A 17,714-nucleotide genomic window follows, 5' to 3' on the forward strand; every position below is an offset into this window, starting at 1 on the left:
GCAGCCCAAGCCCAAGATTGATTTGGGCTTCTGATGTGTGTTGAGCCCGTTTACTCTGCGAATGTGCCATGCATCATAAACTCTTCGTTTCCCTTATTCTCTGTCTGCAACATCGAATTGAATTCCATGGCGGCTGTGAGAAAAATAATTCAGGCCAATAAAAATAAAAATTTGTCGCCATCTCTTTTTTCTTTTCGCCGAGGAATTGCCTACAAGCTTTTTGTTGGAGGTATGCACTCTCCTTTTCGTTTCAGCCGTATGCTTTGTTACTCTTCAAGCCAAAATTAAGGAAATTATTTTTTGATGTTTAAGGCCCTTTGTTTCTATTGATGAATTCCATTGAATAGTTTCATATTGCTTTTCATTTTATTCTTGATGTTAATGATCAGCTTCTTCACACTCTCGGCAATAGCAATTAGTTAGAATGTGTTCTCGAACTGAGCTTGCCCTAAGGTTAGGTGTTGTGTCTTGCATATCCTTTATGCAAATTATGGGAAAAATCAGATTTTCCTAATGATTTTTTAAGTTATTAATTAGCCTGTGAAAAGTATGCATGTGGCTTCTGTTTCAAATTCAGTTTATTATTTTGAATGCTTGAAGTGATTTGTCCATTGAAAGGGGTTATTTACATCCATGGAGCTTGGTTGCTCGGTGTTTTTTCAGGGCTGTCCTTCTTCACCACAGAGAAAGCACTGTCAGAGGCATTTTCCAACTACGGGCAAGTTCTTGAAGGTATAAACGATGAAATGCACCAACGTTGATCCATTCTGTGTCATCTCGCTGTATGATTATTCTGGCCTTTGACAATGTTGCTGAGTTTCTGTTTTTGCAGCCAAAGTTGTAACAGATAGGGTGTCAGAAAGATCTAAGGGATTTGGGTTTGTCACCTTTGCTTCAGCAGACGAGGCTGAGAATGCCATTGCAGAGATGAAAGGAAAGGTAATGATCAAATTTGGGACTCTTGTGTTCTTTGTTGATTTGGAACTTAGAAGTAAGGATTGAGTGAAACTTTTTTGCAGACATTAAATGGACGTGTTATTTTTGTTGATTATGCAAAACCCAATACCAACATTAATGGTGCGATGCCAATTGCTAGAGGACCACCTAAACCAACACCAGAAACTTGATATTATATATTCTTGATGGAGAGACCTGTTGAAAAATGGTATCAATTTTTCTTTCATCAGCTCTTGCAGCAGTGTATATAGAGCCCTTTTTTTACTACAAAGCACTGTTCAGCACAAGTGATAGGATTCTTCGATTGTAATAGTACAGGCTCTGAGGATTTTATATGGTTGTGAGCAGACAATAACGTAAACAGTCTCGGTGATTTTGTCCTTAGAGTTTAAGAATCAAATGTTATACTTCCTTTAATAGAGAAAAATAGTGTTTTTAAGATTAAGATCTTAATTAAAAATTATTCGTTGAGCACATGAAAGAGCTCTCAAAGGGGTTAGATCAAAATTGAATTCAGCCTTAAGCATTGGCCTCATCAAGTTAAACTCGTGAGTGATAAGTTAGTTCAACATAATTAAAACAATGGGGTGGAGGAATTATACATGCTTTAGTTTCCATCTTTCTTCCTCACTCTTTTTTTTTATTAGAATTCAGAATATCTTAATTTGTGGCTCTTTAGATATTTAAAAATATTTTATAAATATTCACAGATGTCATGTATGTGTATATTAATATGATGATTTTTTGTTTCTCGTGATTATTCAAGTAATTTGAAATTTGGTTTTATTTTTCATATTAAAAATATATATTAAAGAAAAAAAAAAACCCTAAAATGTTGATTTTTTTTTTAATTGAATGAGTTTGTTCACTTAATCCATTAACCTGTAGCTGTTAAACTTCCTAATTAGTGAATCGGATTATGTTGGTCTATCAAATAATAGCCAACTTATGATTGATTTGATAGCTCTAAGTGTATGTTTAGTAGAAGACTATTTTTTATCTTTTAACTAATACTATTATATATTAAACTATAATCTTTTTAGTAGGTTTTGTTTTAAATTTAATAATAATTAAGCTAATTGAGCATGAATTTGATTTTTACTGGTTATAACATATATTTATTGAAAAGAAAAGTAAGGCTAATACGTAATTAACTCTGAAAAAATTAATAAGGATATGGGTCCTGTTGATCAGTGTCACTGGTTAAAAATAATTAATGAACATTTAACTTTATAAAAGTTCATAATTTACTATAACACTAAATTAATTTTAATCTCAATAATCATTAATTTAATTTTGCTTTACTTATAGAACAAAAATATCCACAAGTAATATATAGTTGTAACTGGTAATTTTATTTTATGCAAAAAATAATAATAAAATAATCCTGTAACTGATAATTTATTTTATGAAAAAAATAAATTAAAAAAAGAATTAAATAATAAAATAATCTTAATATTGTTGTACAATTTTTCTTATCTTTTAATCGTTTGTTATTCATTTTAATATTACTAAAAATTAAAATATAATTAAACATAAACAAGCTTAAATTAAAGGAGATAACAATAAACAAAGATTAAAAATATAAATAATCAAATATGTTTAATAAAATGTTGAATATCTAAAATTTTTACTTAAAAGCAATTAAAATATATTTTGAGACTTCACTGAATCAAGAATAGTCAATTATACCTTAAATAATAATTAAAAAACAATTAATTGTTTGAGATTTCAACACAAAAGATGAAATAAATGATCATTAGTTATATCTTAAACAACGTCTTCTTAAATAATAATTAAAACACAATTAATTGTTTGAGATTTTAACACAAATGATGAAATAAATGATCATTAATTATATCTTAAATAATGACCTCGCCAGTATTTTTCTAAGGATATTAAATTTATAACAAAAAAAAAAAGTAAAGGGTATAACAATCTCTTAAAGTTAATGACATATGAACATAATTTTTTTTATAATAAGCATATGCATTAATTATTAAGATCAAACCTTTCATTTTTTTTAATCGCACCTGTCAACTAAAAATCAAATACTTGCTCAATTTCTTCAAGTATTAACTATGAATTTCAAATAAAACCAATAGAAATAAAGTTTTTGAATCAAATTTGTTCTATTATACTATAAACAAAATATATTAATATACAGGTGTTATTATATGAACTTTTGTAATGGTATGTAATACCATTATTGGAAGAAAAAAAAATGTTAGATCGAACGTCACCATCAAAATTCCAAACCACCAAAAGACACTCCCAATTTTCTCACTCACCATTTTTTTTCATCTTCTTCTTCAGTTCATTTCTTTGTTTGGGGAAAACAAGAGAGCGAGAGAAAGGTTGCAGATACATGCTCAAGCAGAGTTTGGTCAATGAAGATTCATTATTGTTAGAAGCTTGGGTTGAGATTCCGACATTGGAAGAAGTGGGGCACGGCTGATGGCGGTGATGCCTCTGTGGACCGCCGGAGTCGCCGTTGTTGGCTCTGGCCGGAGTAGGTGGCATGCGTGAGGAGAACAATACGCAATGCACCACCCCTGCTTTCTGCAGCCCCACGTTTGTTAAGTAGCACACTGATTTTTATTTTCTTTTAATTAATCCTGAAAAGTATGGTAAGGCCGACGTAATAATTTTATTTTTTAAAGTAAGTTTATAAGTTAATCTTAAAAAAAAATATTCATAAATATTACAGGACACATGTCACACTTTATTAATTTATTTAAATTTATTTTTAAAAAAATATTTAAAACAAATCAATCATAATATTATAAAAAAATTGTTATTTTTTTTTAAAATAAAAAATGAAAAATATTGTGGAAAGGAAAAATAAATACTAAATATATAAAATAAGTCATCAAACTCAAGAACTTCCACAACAATTAAAATGTTTGTCAGAAAAATCGTAAAAAAACATCAAATAAAAGATAAAACTGCGCCGTCTGTGGGGATCGAACCCACGACCACGTGGTTAAAAGCCACGCGCTCTACCACTGAGCTAAGACGGCTTTCATGCTATTGCTTCAAGTTTACTAATATTGTTTAAGGGTTTATTATACAGTCCTATATTTGGTAGTTTCGTTGTCCTTTTTATTTCTATCGTCTTAGATTGAGTTTTTCCATATTTAGTTGAAAGGAGCAATTTTTTTCAAAGTATCTTATGAAATACGTCATCTTAGCAAAATAATAGGAGAAAAACTTGCAACACACTCACCTGCAAGCAAATTTTAGTGCCTACCTTATGATTTGTACGGTCGGCAATGCATAGAGTGGCAACACATGAAAGGGGCATAGCGTAGGCCACTCTTGCAACAGTGACAGCTACGATTTGGAACTTTCATGGAATTTGCTTGTCTTTATTACACTCAAATTTGCTACTCATGAATTCTAATCACAATCGTAGTTGGGAATATAAATAATTTATTCACTAAATATTTATAGATAGGGTGAACTATATTTAATTGTATTATATTGTATTAAAAATAACCGATTCATTCTTATTGAAAGTACAGTATATTATATTATGGTTCAGTTTTTTAAAATTAAATTTATAATTGTTTCAGTCCAATTAATTTTAAGAATTGTATCTACTTTTAAATCTTTTTTAGTTCTCGTTCAACTATTTTGTCTTGTAAAAAAACATTATTTAATAATAAAATATTAATAAAAAAACCGTTCACATAAAAAATTAATTATTAATTTTTTAAGACAAAATTTTTTTATCACAAATTTTTATATTTTTTTATCAATAAATATGTATTTCTTTTTAAATAATATTATTTTAAGTAGTAAAAGTAAAATATATTTTTTTAAAATTTAATTTTATTAAATGAGTAAATAATAGAAATCATAAAAGAAAAAAAGACTATATAAAAAAATACTTTAAATATATTATATGTGTGTGCCAATCAATTTAAGAAAATTACTTTTGAGTTAACAATAAATTTAACAATGTTCGTTTTATGTCTATACTTGTTTTGCATAACGTAATTGATGTGCCAAAACTTGAAAAAAAATAGAGTATATTATAAAAAATTATCATTTAAGTAACTTATTGTCTTTTTTTAGAATTAAGAAAAAATTTAGTCATGAAATTTTGATCAACATCTATTTATGGAATTAAAAAATAAAATAATTTCCATACACATATAATAATGAAAGAAATATAAATAAAACAGAAAATAATAATATCAAATAATTAAATATTTAATTTGTAAAACATTTATGAATAAATAAATATTAAAATAAATTTCAATTAAAAAGAACATGTATTGTTATACTATTCAGTTTAAAACTAGTACAATTCAGTTTAAAATTAGTAATTCAGTTCACTTTATATTGTAATTCGGAACAATTTAGTATAGCAGTTTGATAAAACAAAAAATAATTCAGTTCAGTTTGTCTGAATTGTTTTACAGTTAAGTTCATTTTGGACAAATTAATTTTTAATTCAGTATAGATTTTAACAATTCAATTCTATTTGTCCTACATGCTTTAGGCGTAATTATTAGTCGTAAATAATTACAAATATTTTATATCTTCTTTATCTATCCTATTCTATATCATTGAAAAAAACAAAAGAGACACAATAATTCTTCATTAAAATACTGGTGGTTGGACTTAAATTTCTTATCTAGCTTGTATTTGGAATGTTAAGAATTAGTTCGGATATAGGCACTATCTCATCTAAAAGTTTCGTTCCGTTACTTATTTTATTTATTGAGTATTCTGAAAAAATATTTATGTTTTTCTTATATTTGTAGATATTATGAATATTCACGGATATTTTTATAATAATTTTTAGCAAATAATTATTAATAAAATTCGTATTTATTATAGTATTCGATATTCGATACTGAATTGTTATTATTTTTCATCCTATTTATTGTTGAACACCATTAACAAGAAATAAAATTGAAGTGTTGAATGAAAAGACTGAGCATAACGTGATATGAGTTATTAATTAGTGCCACTTTTCCACAGCTAATATTGGTCAATTAGTAGTTGATGGTTGAAAAAGAAATAGAAATTGTCGAATTAAATTTAGACATGTGTCTAGTGGAATTTATTTGTTTTTTGTTTCGATTTTGATAACATTGTCCTATAGTAAACAAAAAAGGGTGGAGGGGACTACCTTGTTCCACAGACACCCATCTTATTGTTGGTTGGATTTCTTTTCTTTCAATCGAATTCTCTGTGCTTTTCATAAACATCACTGTCTTCCATTATTATATCATTTCTCATTTTTCAAGAGAAAATCCAATTTAAGGATTTCTTAAGACCAAACGTAACATTATGATTATGCTAATACAGTTCAATGTGGAATTACACAATACCTGTACACATTTTGAGTATTTGTATATTGCTTGTGTCACAAAAACTATGGTCAAAACTAGAATCAATTTTCTCTGTTGGGATTATACTCATTTAATGAACTAGTACTTAGTATGTTAATAACACGTTTCTAACGGTAAAATCTCCCATTCAACTTTTTAAGCTGTTCATATATATATATATATATATATTTAATGTCAACATGAGTGTATTGAATTTAGAGCCGTTAAAATGGGTCACAATCCGCGAGCTAATCCAACTCACCACGGGTTCGGATCGGGTTGGGTTTGAAAAAATTTAATTTTTTTTTAGTGTTGATTCCTACACCTCCACTTTTTGGAGCTTTACCTCCCCATTTTTTTTTAAATTTTCATTAATTACAAAACTAACTTTTTTTATTTTTTATTTTTACTTTTTTAACCCTCTTAAAAAATAACCCTACTTTACTTTCTACTTTTGAAAACAACTTCACTCCCCTTCCACTTTGCATTAAGCAAGATTCTCTCGCCTCGCTCCTTTTTTGGTTTTTCATTTTCTTCTTCTCACGATTCAAGGTTCCAGTAACCCAAATTTTGAGGCTCTCGTGGCCTTCAAAACCGCTTCAGACACTTCCCAGAAGCTCACAACATGGAACACCAGCACCACCAGCCCCTGTTCCTGGAGCGGCGTGTCGTGCATTGGCGACTGTGTCTCGCGACACGTTCTCGAAAACCTCGACCTCCAAGGCTCCATTCATCCCTTGACTTCTCTAACTCAGCTCCGAGTACGTTCCCCCCTTTCATTTGCCAAAAGTTTCAACTTTTCCAGTCATTTCCGACGGTTGTGTGCGGCGCAAAAAGTTTTCAACTTTTCCAGTCATCTCCGGCGGTTTTGTGCGGCGGTTCGGTGATTGTGTGCGGCAGTGCGGCACGGTGGTCGTGGCTCTGTAGTGCGGTGTGGGTGTGTGTGGCACGGTGGTCATGGCTCTGTGGGTGTGTGCGACCTTGCAGTGGCGGCGGTGCTGCGTGGTGTGTGCGGCGGTGCGACTTGAGCGTGCGGTGGTGCGGTGCGGTGGTGCGGCGCGGTGGTGCGACGATTTGTTTGGTTTCTGCTTAGTTTTCGTTTCGCATCATTGTGTTGATTTTTTGGTTTGCAAAAATGTATGTGATTTAGGGTTTAAGATCAAATTGATTTTTTGCTCTGAGCGATTTGTGTCGTGCTTAGGAGGAAGAAGACAGACCTTAACGGATGTTGACATCCGATGACGAATAATCAGATCCGTTTAAGGGTTTAGGATAAACATATCTTTAAGAGGAGAAGAATTCTGTCAACAATTCTCACAGTGAAATGAAAGAAAATTTTGACAGTGAAAAAAAAGAGCACACAAAAAATTCGAAAAACCAAATGAATGAAACAGAGAGAGAGCAGGACGTTGGAAGAAAAAAAGTTAAAAGTTAGGTTTATATTAGAATTAAAATTAATCTATTAGATTTTACTAAAAGGTATAATAGGAATATAAATAATAAATAAAAATATAAATAAAAAAAAAAGAAAGATAAAAGTGGGATGAGGAGGTGGAGGTCCAAATATGTGGAGGTGCAGAGATCAACGCCCATTTTTTTATGTGAGTCAGATTTTAACTCGGCTCATGTGGGTTGAATCCGTGGTGGACCGGGTTGGCCCACCAACCTACCTACCTAATTTTATTTTTTTAATTTATTATTTTATTTATGAAATCCTAAAAAATAAAATACTCTCTTCACTCACTGTGTATACAAAAAAAAGTAACATCTACTCTCACAACTCACTCTCACGGAACTTGCTCTCATTTAGGGTGTTGTCATTCTCATTCCTTCAAGGAACAGGTTTTTTGTGTTTGTTTTTGGATGACATTTGGATTATATTGTACTTTTTAATATTATTTTGAATTGTTTTTAGTTTAACATCATTTTTTTAGAGTGAAATTTGTTTAAATTTGAATATAGAAAGTTTGTATTTTTTTATTTTAAAAAAGTTGTAATTAAATGGGCTAGTGAGCCAACCCGTTTACCCACCAACCCGTGGTGGGTTGAGCCGAGTTCAAAATTTTCTAGCTCGCTAATAGATGAGTCAAGTTAGGTTGGCTTACTAAGTGACCAACCCGTGATAGACCGGGCCGGATCAAGCCGAATTACCCAGTTTGACAACTCTAATTAAATTCTAAACTCAAGAAATTTTATATTTTAAAATTAATTATTTCGCTTTATTTAAATACAATTTTTTTTTTCATTTTAAAAATAATTTTTATTTTTTTCTTTACAATAACTTTTACAATTATATATATTATTAACAATTATCATTTTATATTACCTTTACTACTAAAAATATTTTAATAATTTTCAATTCTTATTAATTAAACATTTTTATTTATCGTATCAATAAAATTCTATATTAAATTTTATTTTTAAATCTAATCTCACTTACTTTCAAATCTTTTCAATAAAACAACAATTCAACTTATTCTCACATCCCTTACATTTAGTCGTGCTCTCATCCTCAAATTATGAATATCCCAAATAATCGTAGCGTTATGACTGACTTTTTAAGTAAGGGTACTGAAAAAGTTGCCGAGGTTAAAATAATTAAGGTTAATAATATATGCCATGTGCATTAGCGTGTAAGGATGGGAATATAAAAGTACTGTTATCTGAAATAAATAAATGAATAATTATCTTTTAATCACGAATCAAAAAGTCAAAGTACGTTATGGAGTTTGAAAGCCGTAAAATATTGTAACAACCATCTAACTCGTACAAACTATGGAAATCGTACTGTCCATGGACAGAATCTACATTACCTGCTAATAAAATGATATTTTTTACCAATAAATTTGAATTTAAAACTACTGAATAAGGTCCATCCTTCATTATGATATTAAATAGTAATAAATAATTCTCCAAGTGTGAATTGAAAAAGTCAATAATTTTATTTATAACAATGTAGCAAACTTATTGTCCAAGGAACAATATTTCGTAACATGATCAATAATCTTAAATAACACATATCAATCTGGTCAACGAAACATGGTACAACCTTCCTAACAATAATTTATGTGCATACAATATATGATGATCTTCATATATAAATCTTCATTCCACGACCCATGTTCTTATAACTAATTTATTTAAAGATGATTTCTTGTAATCTAATTATAAGTTTTTTTATTCTTGTTTTGTTTAGAGATGCATTATCATCTGGTTCCCCATCAGTGACTGTGATTTACATTGTAATGTTATTATAATTTATTTTCTAAATCTTTAAATACCACGATTTTAATCCTTTTACTTTAAAGGGATATATTTAAGTGTTTGTAGTACTATTTTATCAACTAAAATTATGATGTATGTAAAAAAAAGGTTATTTAACACAAATATAACTATTATTTTACAACTTTTTATAAAAGTAAAATGGTTCTAATAAAAATGAAATTTTGTATTTATAAAAGATAATGTGAAATGTAAAAAAATAAAATAAAAATAGTGTCATGTAAATTTGTCAAAGTTTCAAATAGCAATATTATTTAAACCGAGAACGATAATAGATTGGTTTTAGATAATATTTTTTTTTTCAAATATAGTTTAATTATAACATATATCAGAAATTTTTTTGGGGTATATAACTTCTCCCACTCAAGCTTACTGGTTTATGAGACTTAAATATAGAAAATGAAATAATCTTGAATGCATAAGTAAATTCATAAGAGCACACAACCTATATAGTCCTCAAACCAAAAAGATGATTAGACTAAACTTTAGAAGGAAAAATCTAATGTATGATTTAGAGGTTTTGGGTTATAAATCATATGCTATACATTAATCCATTATAGGCATTCAATTGGTTCAAGAGTTAGAAAATGGGTGTTTATTGGTTTCAAACCAATACAAAAGATTATCTACTGTATGATTTAAGAATCAAGAAAATCTTTATTTTTATAAATTTAATCTTTTATGAATATGTTTTTTCTTATTTTTCAAACAACTACAGTTATTATATTTGTACACATTTGTTTAGTCCTTCTTACTTTCTTTGAAAGAAAAGAACATTTGATATTTTTTATTCTAAGCAATTTTTTCTTTTAGTATATACTTTATCAAATATGCTCAAATTTCCAATGATTAACACTATTGTTTTTTTTTTTTCAAATTTCCTGATTTATTGTAATGTGACAAGCAATCTAAACAAATTTCACTATTTCATAAACATATTAAACAGGTTAAATTAGATTGTCAAATTGTGGAAAGAAAAACTCCATATATTTTTTTTACTTTTATTACTAAAGTAACTCTATACAAAATGCTTCCACTTATTACTGATAATAAGCTGAAATAGAGTTTCAAACATCTTCAAACAAACGTTTTAAGTAAGCCATTGGACCTTTCTTCCTCGACATGGAAATTATATATTTAAGCAAGAGGTTATTGATTAGCTAGAAGAGAAATAAGTACTAATATGTTGTTATGTATAGGTTTAATTTGTTATATTTTCCCCTGTTTTATATATGCACTGTGTATCTTTCCTAAAAATTAAAAGTGTTAACTTATTTTCTTTGTATTATATAAGAATAGTTTGGATAAGTTAAAAAACATTAAAAAAAACTCCTAGAAAATAAGACATGGCGTTGGTTGGGACATCTACCCAATGGGTTAGAGGTGCACAATTGTCAATCTAAAAAAAAAATTATTATTCTTTCTTTCAACAACCCAAAATCCAAAATAATTAACAAACTCTCACGTACCTATTAGCAGATTGATTACTGCATTGTATAAAACAATAATTAAGCCAGCATAGGACGTTACATCATGGACAGAGGTACTTTGTTTAGTTAAATCTGTACAATTGAATTTTTCCTGTGTGTTTGTTGTGTCTGTAGATTGCATATTGATGTTGAAATGTATATTAAGGTATTATATTCGGAAGAAAAAGAGTGTGGAAATAGCCGCAAAGGACAAAAGCGCGAGAGCCACGCAGGCCATGTCCAACCTTCTTTCGTCTCTCATTTTCCTTTCCTTTCTTTCCCTCTTTCGATTCATGAATTCCAAGAATCTATCCTTTTCTCCGGCCACAAAAAATGTTCCCCTTTTACCCTCCAACGCCCTTTGCAAAATCCCCAAACTGTCCCTCCCATTCAGGATCGTTCCATCCATGTCCTCCATCTGCACACACGCTTCCCTCACCTGCATCTCACTCCCGCAAGTCACAGTCACGCTGCACAGCACAGCCTCCGATGCCGAACCCCTCTCCCCGCCGCCCACCACCGTCGCGAACCGCACCCGCACCTCACCACTCAGCCAGTGCCGCTCCACGGACACCGCCCTACCGCTCGACACGTTCACCGCGCGCTTCCCCTCGGGATCCACCACTATCCAGCTCAGCCTCAACTCCTCCCGGAGCCTCTCGCACGCTTCCTCGCTTCGCGGATACTCCATCGCCGTCGCCACCGCCTCCTTCGGATCCAGCACGTCAACTCTAAACGGCGAGCACCGGAACCACCCTGAGACCGTCTCCGTCTCCACCACCCGCGAAAGCACCGGCTTCCGCCCGTGGAACAGGTCCACAGCCGTGACAAGCTCCGGCGTACGCTCGATGTTCGCGTGGCGATAAGTGTCCACAGCAGCAAACGAAGGGAAGGAGTCGGAGAAAAAAGAACGAGAGGCGCCTGGGAACGTTGAGATTATGTGGCGCACGCGTGGCGTCGTGGTTGAGGGCCATGTGGCATGGCAGATGCTCTCCCAGAGCTGTTCGTGTTCCGAGAGGGCGTGGAGTTGGGAGCAGGTGGTGGCAATTGAAGCCAGCGCAGGGCCGTCGAGGCGCGTGAGGATGTGGGTTTGAATTATGTCGGGATGCACGGCGGAGATGGTGGTGGCAGCGCCTGGTCGGTGGATGGCGGCGGTTGTGTTATCGGTGCAAGCCATAGTGTCCTTAGTTTGAGGCAATGACTTGGTTGCTTGCCACTTACAATATATATACATATATAGAGAGAGAAGAATGAAGTTGAGTGAGACGAGTGAAGGGTCAGACACCCCTTCTTTTTGACTGTTTTACAAGACTACCCTTCTCCCAGCTTTGACTGACACCACTTTCATCATTACGAGACTGACTTCACTTATGGCCGATTCGGTATTTTTCAAATTGCCGTCATACACTTAAAAATATTCCATCATATAAAAAACATGAACCACGATGTCATATAATATATTCTGGACCTTAGCACCCAATTCCTCAAGATTTTTATTATTTTTCTTTCTGGGTGGATTTTCCTTTTCCATTCATCGAAATGTAGCCTCATATATAGTAAATACCAAAAGATGAAGATAAAGATAAAGATAATGATGAAGGTAGGTTATGCTTACCATTTCCCTTCTCCAGTATCGAACTAAACTTTTAATACACATTAATGACCCCACTCCCGGCAACATTCACTCCAATTTTTGTAATAAATTACTTTTGGTCAATTTCCATGCATTTACTGCAGCTAAAATATAAATTAGTTACTAACTTTACTAACTTGTATCATTACTCTTATATCTTATACAAGTAATATGAATATATATATATATAATTTTAAATATTAATATTTTTATTGTTTTTAACTTGGGGGAATAATTTGAAATTAACTTGTTCTTACATAATTATTTTTATTTTGTAATGATAGAATACAGTGATATTTTGTGAAAGCAGTATGACTTTTTTGTTTAATATTATCTAATGCCATTCATTACGTCATTTATTTTTGTTGTACATGCATTATTATATGTTCCACACTTCACCTACTATTTCTTGACACTTGTTAAGCAATTTATGAATTAAAAAACTCATTATAACTAGAAAAATTGATATCTAACTAAACCAATATTGACGTGACTATATAATTGAATTATAGTCATACAAAATTTCCAAACAAGTCAGAATGTTACCGAATTAGGTAAAATTTGGAAATGAAATTTTGTGGCATGAAAAAAATAATGATTAAGAATATATAATGAATAATATTGCAACTGTATATATAACTTTACTGTTGGGTCCCTACATATAAATTATGGAGTCAATCAAAATATTATGATGTACATGAAGGACAAAATAAAAGTTTTAAAAATTCTTAACGCGCAATTTTTATACTTTAAATAATCGCATCAATCTATGACATTTTTAGTATTTATCGTAATATTGATGTACTACTAAATTGTTGATTTTATGACATGCGTGTTTATATATCTGTATTGATTAATTTAATATTATCATATATGAGTAGAGGTTTAAATTAATTTAAATATATTTTTTATTTTAATATTTTAAAGTTATTTTTGAAGATAAGATTATATTTTAAAATGGATAATGTCTTGGATATAATAATTAATTCTAACTATATTATTTTAAGGGACATGATGTTGAACCATTGACACTGTGAATAAAAATAAAAAAAAGTGATTTTTCAGTTCGATTAATTCATTTAGAAGCTGAGATAAGAAACAATTTGAATTGAGTTTTAAATTAAAAAAATATTTGAAATGAGATATTTAACCTAACTGTATTGTTTTTAAGAAATAGTTATAAATTATTATAATATGTTTTTCTAATCAAGTATTTTTTTACTTATAAATTCCGTGTTATGTAAAAACATTGTTTATGGCCTGACACTTTTTTTCTATATTATTTTTTTGGCACGAGGCACACGGTTGTTGGGTACCGTATCTTTCAGATGATTATGATAACGCGGAAGTATTATACTTTTATTATTTAGCTTAAATGCAATCTAGTTGTGTGTTTTTATATTTGCATGATCTTTCGATATCATTTTTTATGACAGCAACTTGGTTCCGAAAAATTAATTTTTTATTTATTTATTATTAACCTCACATCTATATATAACCGAAATACTAACATCATCAATCTTTTCGTGAATTAAATACTCGAGGGCTAAATAATTAATTATGCGAGGAATGCATTTGACATATCAGAAGTAATGATAGATTGAATATTGAGACGTGTAGGAATTATTTTGGCTCGGGTAGTATCAAATACATGTAAAATATAATTTTTAGTGGTGACAGGTGAAGAAGTTTTTTATATTATAGGTATAGGAACTTACCTTCTTATTATGAGTTATAATTTTCAAAGATGTAACTATATCTCGTGAGAGATATGAGAGAGACATAATAAGTAGAGAGTTCCTGAATCAGTTAATGAATTTATCTTTTGAAAAAAATATTAATGTTATAAATAATTTATAAAAGATTGTATTATATAGATATTTGATAATTCTTATTAAATTGTTAGTCTAAGAATGGAATATGAATGTTATTTACAATATTAATATCATAAACTATATTCACTAGCTTACTTTTCCATTTTTATGAATATAATTATTATGTACTATGATCATATAATCATTGTACATTAATAAAAGGACCACTGAAGGTTCATATAGAAAATTTTGAAAAACAATAATAGAACAATGAAAATAATTTATCGTATTATACATAATAAAATTTTGATTGTATATTAATTGCTAATACTAACTTTATTATACCAAGTTAGAAATTTGATGTGAAAACTTTCATATACACCATAAATAATACTTTTTGTAAGATTGATAAAATGATTTAATTAGTAATAAATTCTCTACCAATTTAAGTTGTTATAAAATATTAAAAAAATTATACAAATTTGTAATAATAATCTTGTTCATGCATGAGTCTAACAATAAAATTGAAATAAATTAAATAAACATATATAAAATAAATATGTTAAATTTAAATATTTCATTGACAATAAACATAAAAATAAGTTATTGTTTAAACTAAAAAATTATAACAAATAATCAATCCTAAATACAAACAAAATAATTAGTTTACATATTCAAGAATAAAGTGAAGAAACAATAAAATAAAATAAAACAATTTTTTCCAACTTAGAACTTAAAATATGATAAATTTCGTTTTTACAAATCATTCATTAGTTCGCATAGATTTTGGCTTATTATAGATTAATCTAGAGAATAAATTAAAATATTTAATAAATCTTGCGTTTTTTTACAAACTAGCAACACAACCTACACAATCCATATCATATTATCATTTATAAATTTTAATAATATTCAATTTTCAAAAAAATAATATATATTCATTTTCATTTTTAATATTATAAAAACCTGTTTTTTTTTTTTTTTTAGAAATCTCTTTTCTTCTTTTTTTTTTTTTACTCCTCTCTTCTTCGTTCTTCTTACTTTTTTTTCTTCTTCCCTCACCACTCACTACTCTTTCCTTTTTTTTTCTTCTTTCTTTTATTTGTAAAACCTTATTGAGAGTATTAGGAGAAAACTTATTCCTCCCATGGAAAGATGGTTTCTCTTCATGAGTGTGACAACTACGATATTTTTTTGCGACAGTGGAGTAACGACTTCTTCACAGGTTTTAAAGAAAGTTTTCTTTCCGTATCTCGCGATCTTGGATATTGTCATGAAGGAGAAAAGTTTTAGGTAAAGAAAACTAGACTTTTCTTTATAAATTATGTTTGTTATGTAAATATTAGTATATGCATGAGTTATAGAAATGATTTATATGGAATTGTGTTATAATTGCTCTAGTACGTTTTGTGTTTAAATGATGAATTTTAATATTAAGATGGTTGAATGATTGGTATGGTATGATTTGATGTTTGTGTTGTGATGTTTGGGTGAAATGAAATTGCAATGTTGTTTAAAGTGGGTTGTAAGGGTGAAGAGTAAAGAGTTATCAAACACATTAGGTTTTATGTAAAAAATGAAGGTTTAAGAGGTGAACTATTGAAGTTTTGGTCCAAAGTGAGAAATTATAAAGTATGACGGTTGTTTGGGTCTTTAGTATTATTTAGTATGAGAGTTAGCTACTATGTGGTGTAGATTGAAAAGATAGTCATTATAGTGTGTTTATAAGGTTATTTCAAAGGTATTTTAAGGGTTTTGGTAGGCAGAAATCTAAAGGAAGTGAGTTTGGTATGTAATTGAGTTTTGATGTATGTCTTTGGGTAATTTAAAACAATTTTGAACCTTGAGAAAGGTATAAATTTGATGCAAGAGTGTTTGGTAGTTGATGGTTAGAGTTTAGCTTGGTTTAGAGTATATTTTAGGGGTTTGGAATAATGAGATTTAAAATTAGGACGTTTGGGACATAGAGAATGATTTAGGGTCTGCCATAGAGTCATTTATGACTTGTTAGGACTCTTAGTTTACAGAAATTTGAGTTAGAATGTGTTGTTTTGAGTTTAGATCTTTTGGAGTTATCAAGTGATTGAGTACACCAAGTTTTGAGTCTAATGATCAAAGGAGTACTTTGTTTAAACTCTAAACACGATTTTCCATCAATTATAAGTTATAAGAAACCTATTTGATCATTAGAACAAAGCTCAAGTGCATCAGAGGCCAGTTTGGAAGTGTGCAGATTGTTGTCATGGGGCCTGGGCACCCCTTTTGGGCGGCCGAGTGCCACTGCACTAGTGTTAGATTTTTCAGGTTTTGGAAATCTCAAAATCTGGGTTCTAGATGTCAGTTTTGGACCCTTACAAAACTGTTGGTGATAGTTTCAAAGCTTTTTTCCTTACCGAAATATGAGTATCAAGATGCCATGAAGAAATTGTGTTATTGTGTGTTTTCGGATGACTTGTAAGGGTGTTTCTATTTTTTTTATGTATGATCAGTAGTCTTATGTATGAATGCAGAAAGCTCAGTCTTGGGGGTTATCTTGACACTCTAATGGTCTTTCATTCTCAAGTAGAGAAGATTGACACATGTGATGAGAGTAGCAAGAGGTCTTAGTCTTGAGTGCTTCTAGTATGATCCAAGGTGTGGAACATACTGACCTTGTGAGTGTGGTAGGGTGAAACCCGTTGGCAATGACTTTGCAAAGCAGTAGAGACCACCACAAATGCACAACTCGTCGTAGCTCGACATTCATTATAAACCCGGATAGTCGATCTAGGTCCTTGTATATTAGGATGTGTAGGTTGATGTATGTTATAAGTGATTCATGTACACCTTATGCTAAATGCTATTTTACTTGTTTTGTATCTAGCATACCCTTGTGTTTGTGTATTGATTGTGTGTGTTTGTGCTTAAATCCTGGCTATGATCATCTGGTAGGTATGAGTAGAGAGTGATGATGTTTCTCTGAAGCTTAGATAGAGCAATCATTGACGTATAGCAACTAGGGATGACAACGGGTCGGGTCGGGCACGGATAGTGCCTACGCGCAACCCGACCGACAAAAGAAATCCACCCGCTACCCGACCCGCTCCTGCATGGATACCCGCTTAAAAAATATCCGCGGATATTTTAAAACCCGCGGATATTTGTGGATACCCGCAAATATTTAAAAAAATATATTTTTATAAATTATTAAAATAAAATTTAAATAGAA

General features: G+C 30.5%; 2 protein-coding genes and 1 non-coding gene across 3 annotated transcripts; 1 reads left to right on the forward strand and 2 right to left on the reverse strand.

The window, feature by feature from the left end:
- Window positions 1-1,420, forward strand: LOC106756939 (small RNA-binding protein 11, chloroplastic). Its single transcript, XM_014639536.2, has 4 exons — window positions 1-229; window positions 664-732; window positions 833-939; window positions 1,020-1,420. Exons 1-4 carry the CDS (start codon window positions 34-36, stop codon window positions 1,125-1,127), a joined length of 480 nt encoding a protein of 159 aa, XP_014495022.1. The 5' UTR covers window positions 1-33; the 3' UTR covers window positions 1,128-1,420.
- A 2,488-nt stretch (window positions 1,421-3,908) lies between these two features.
- TRNAK-UUU lies at window positions 3,909-3,980 on the reverse strand. The gene has a single exon. It is a non-coding gene; the product is annotated as a tRNA-Lys (tRNA).
- A 7,010-nt stretch (window positions 3,981-10,990) lies between these two features.
- LOC106757292 (probable F-box protein At2g36090) lies at window positions 10,991-12,527 on the reverse strand. Its single transcript, XM_014639929.2, has one exon. It carries the CDS (start codon window positions 12,291-12,293, stop codon window positions 11,229-11,231), a length of 1,065 nt encoding a protein of 354 aa, XP_014495415.2. The 5' UTR covers window positions 12,294-12,527; the 3' UTR covers window positions 10,991-11,228.
- Window positions 12,528-17,714: the final 5,187 nt, after the last annotated feature.

This window comes from Vigna radiata, chromosome 3 (genome assembly GCF_000741045.1).
Source record: "Vigna radiata var. radiata cultivar VC1973A chromosome 3, Vradiata_ver6, whole genome shotgun sequence".
Taxonomy (NCBI): Eukaryota; Viridiplantae; Streptophyta; class Magnoliopsida; order Fabales; family Fabaceae; genus Vigna; species Vigna radiata.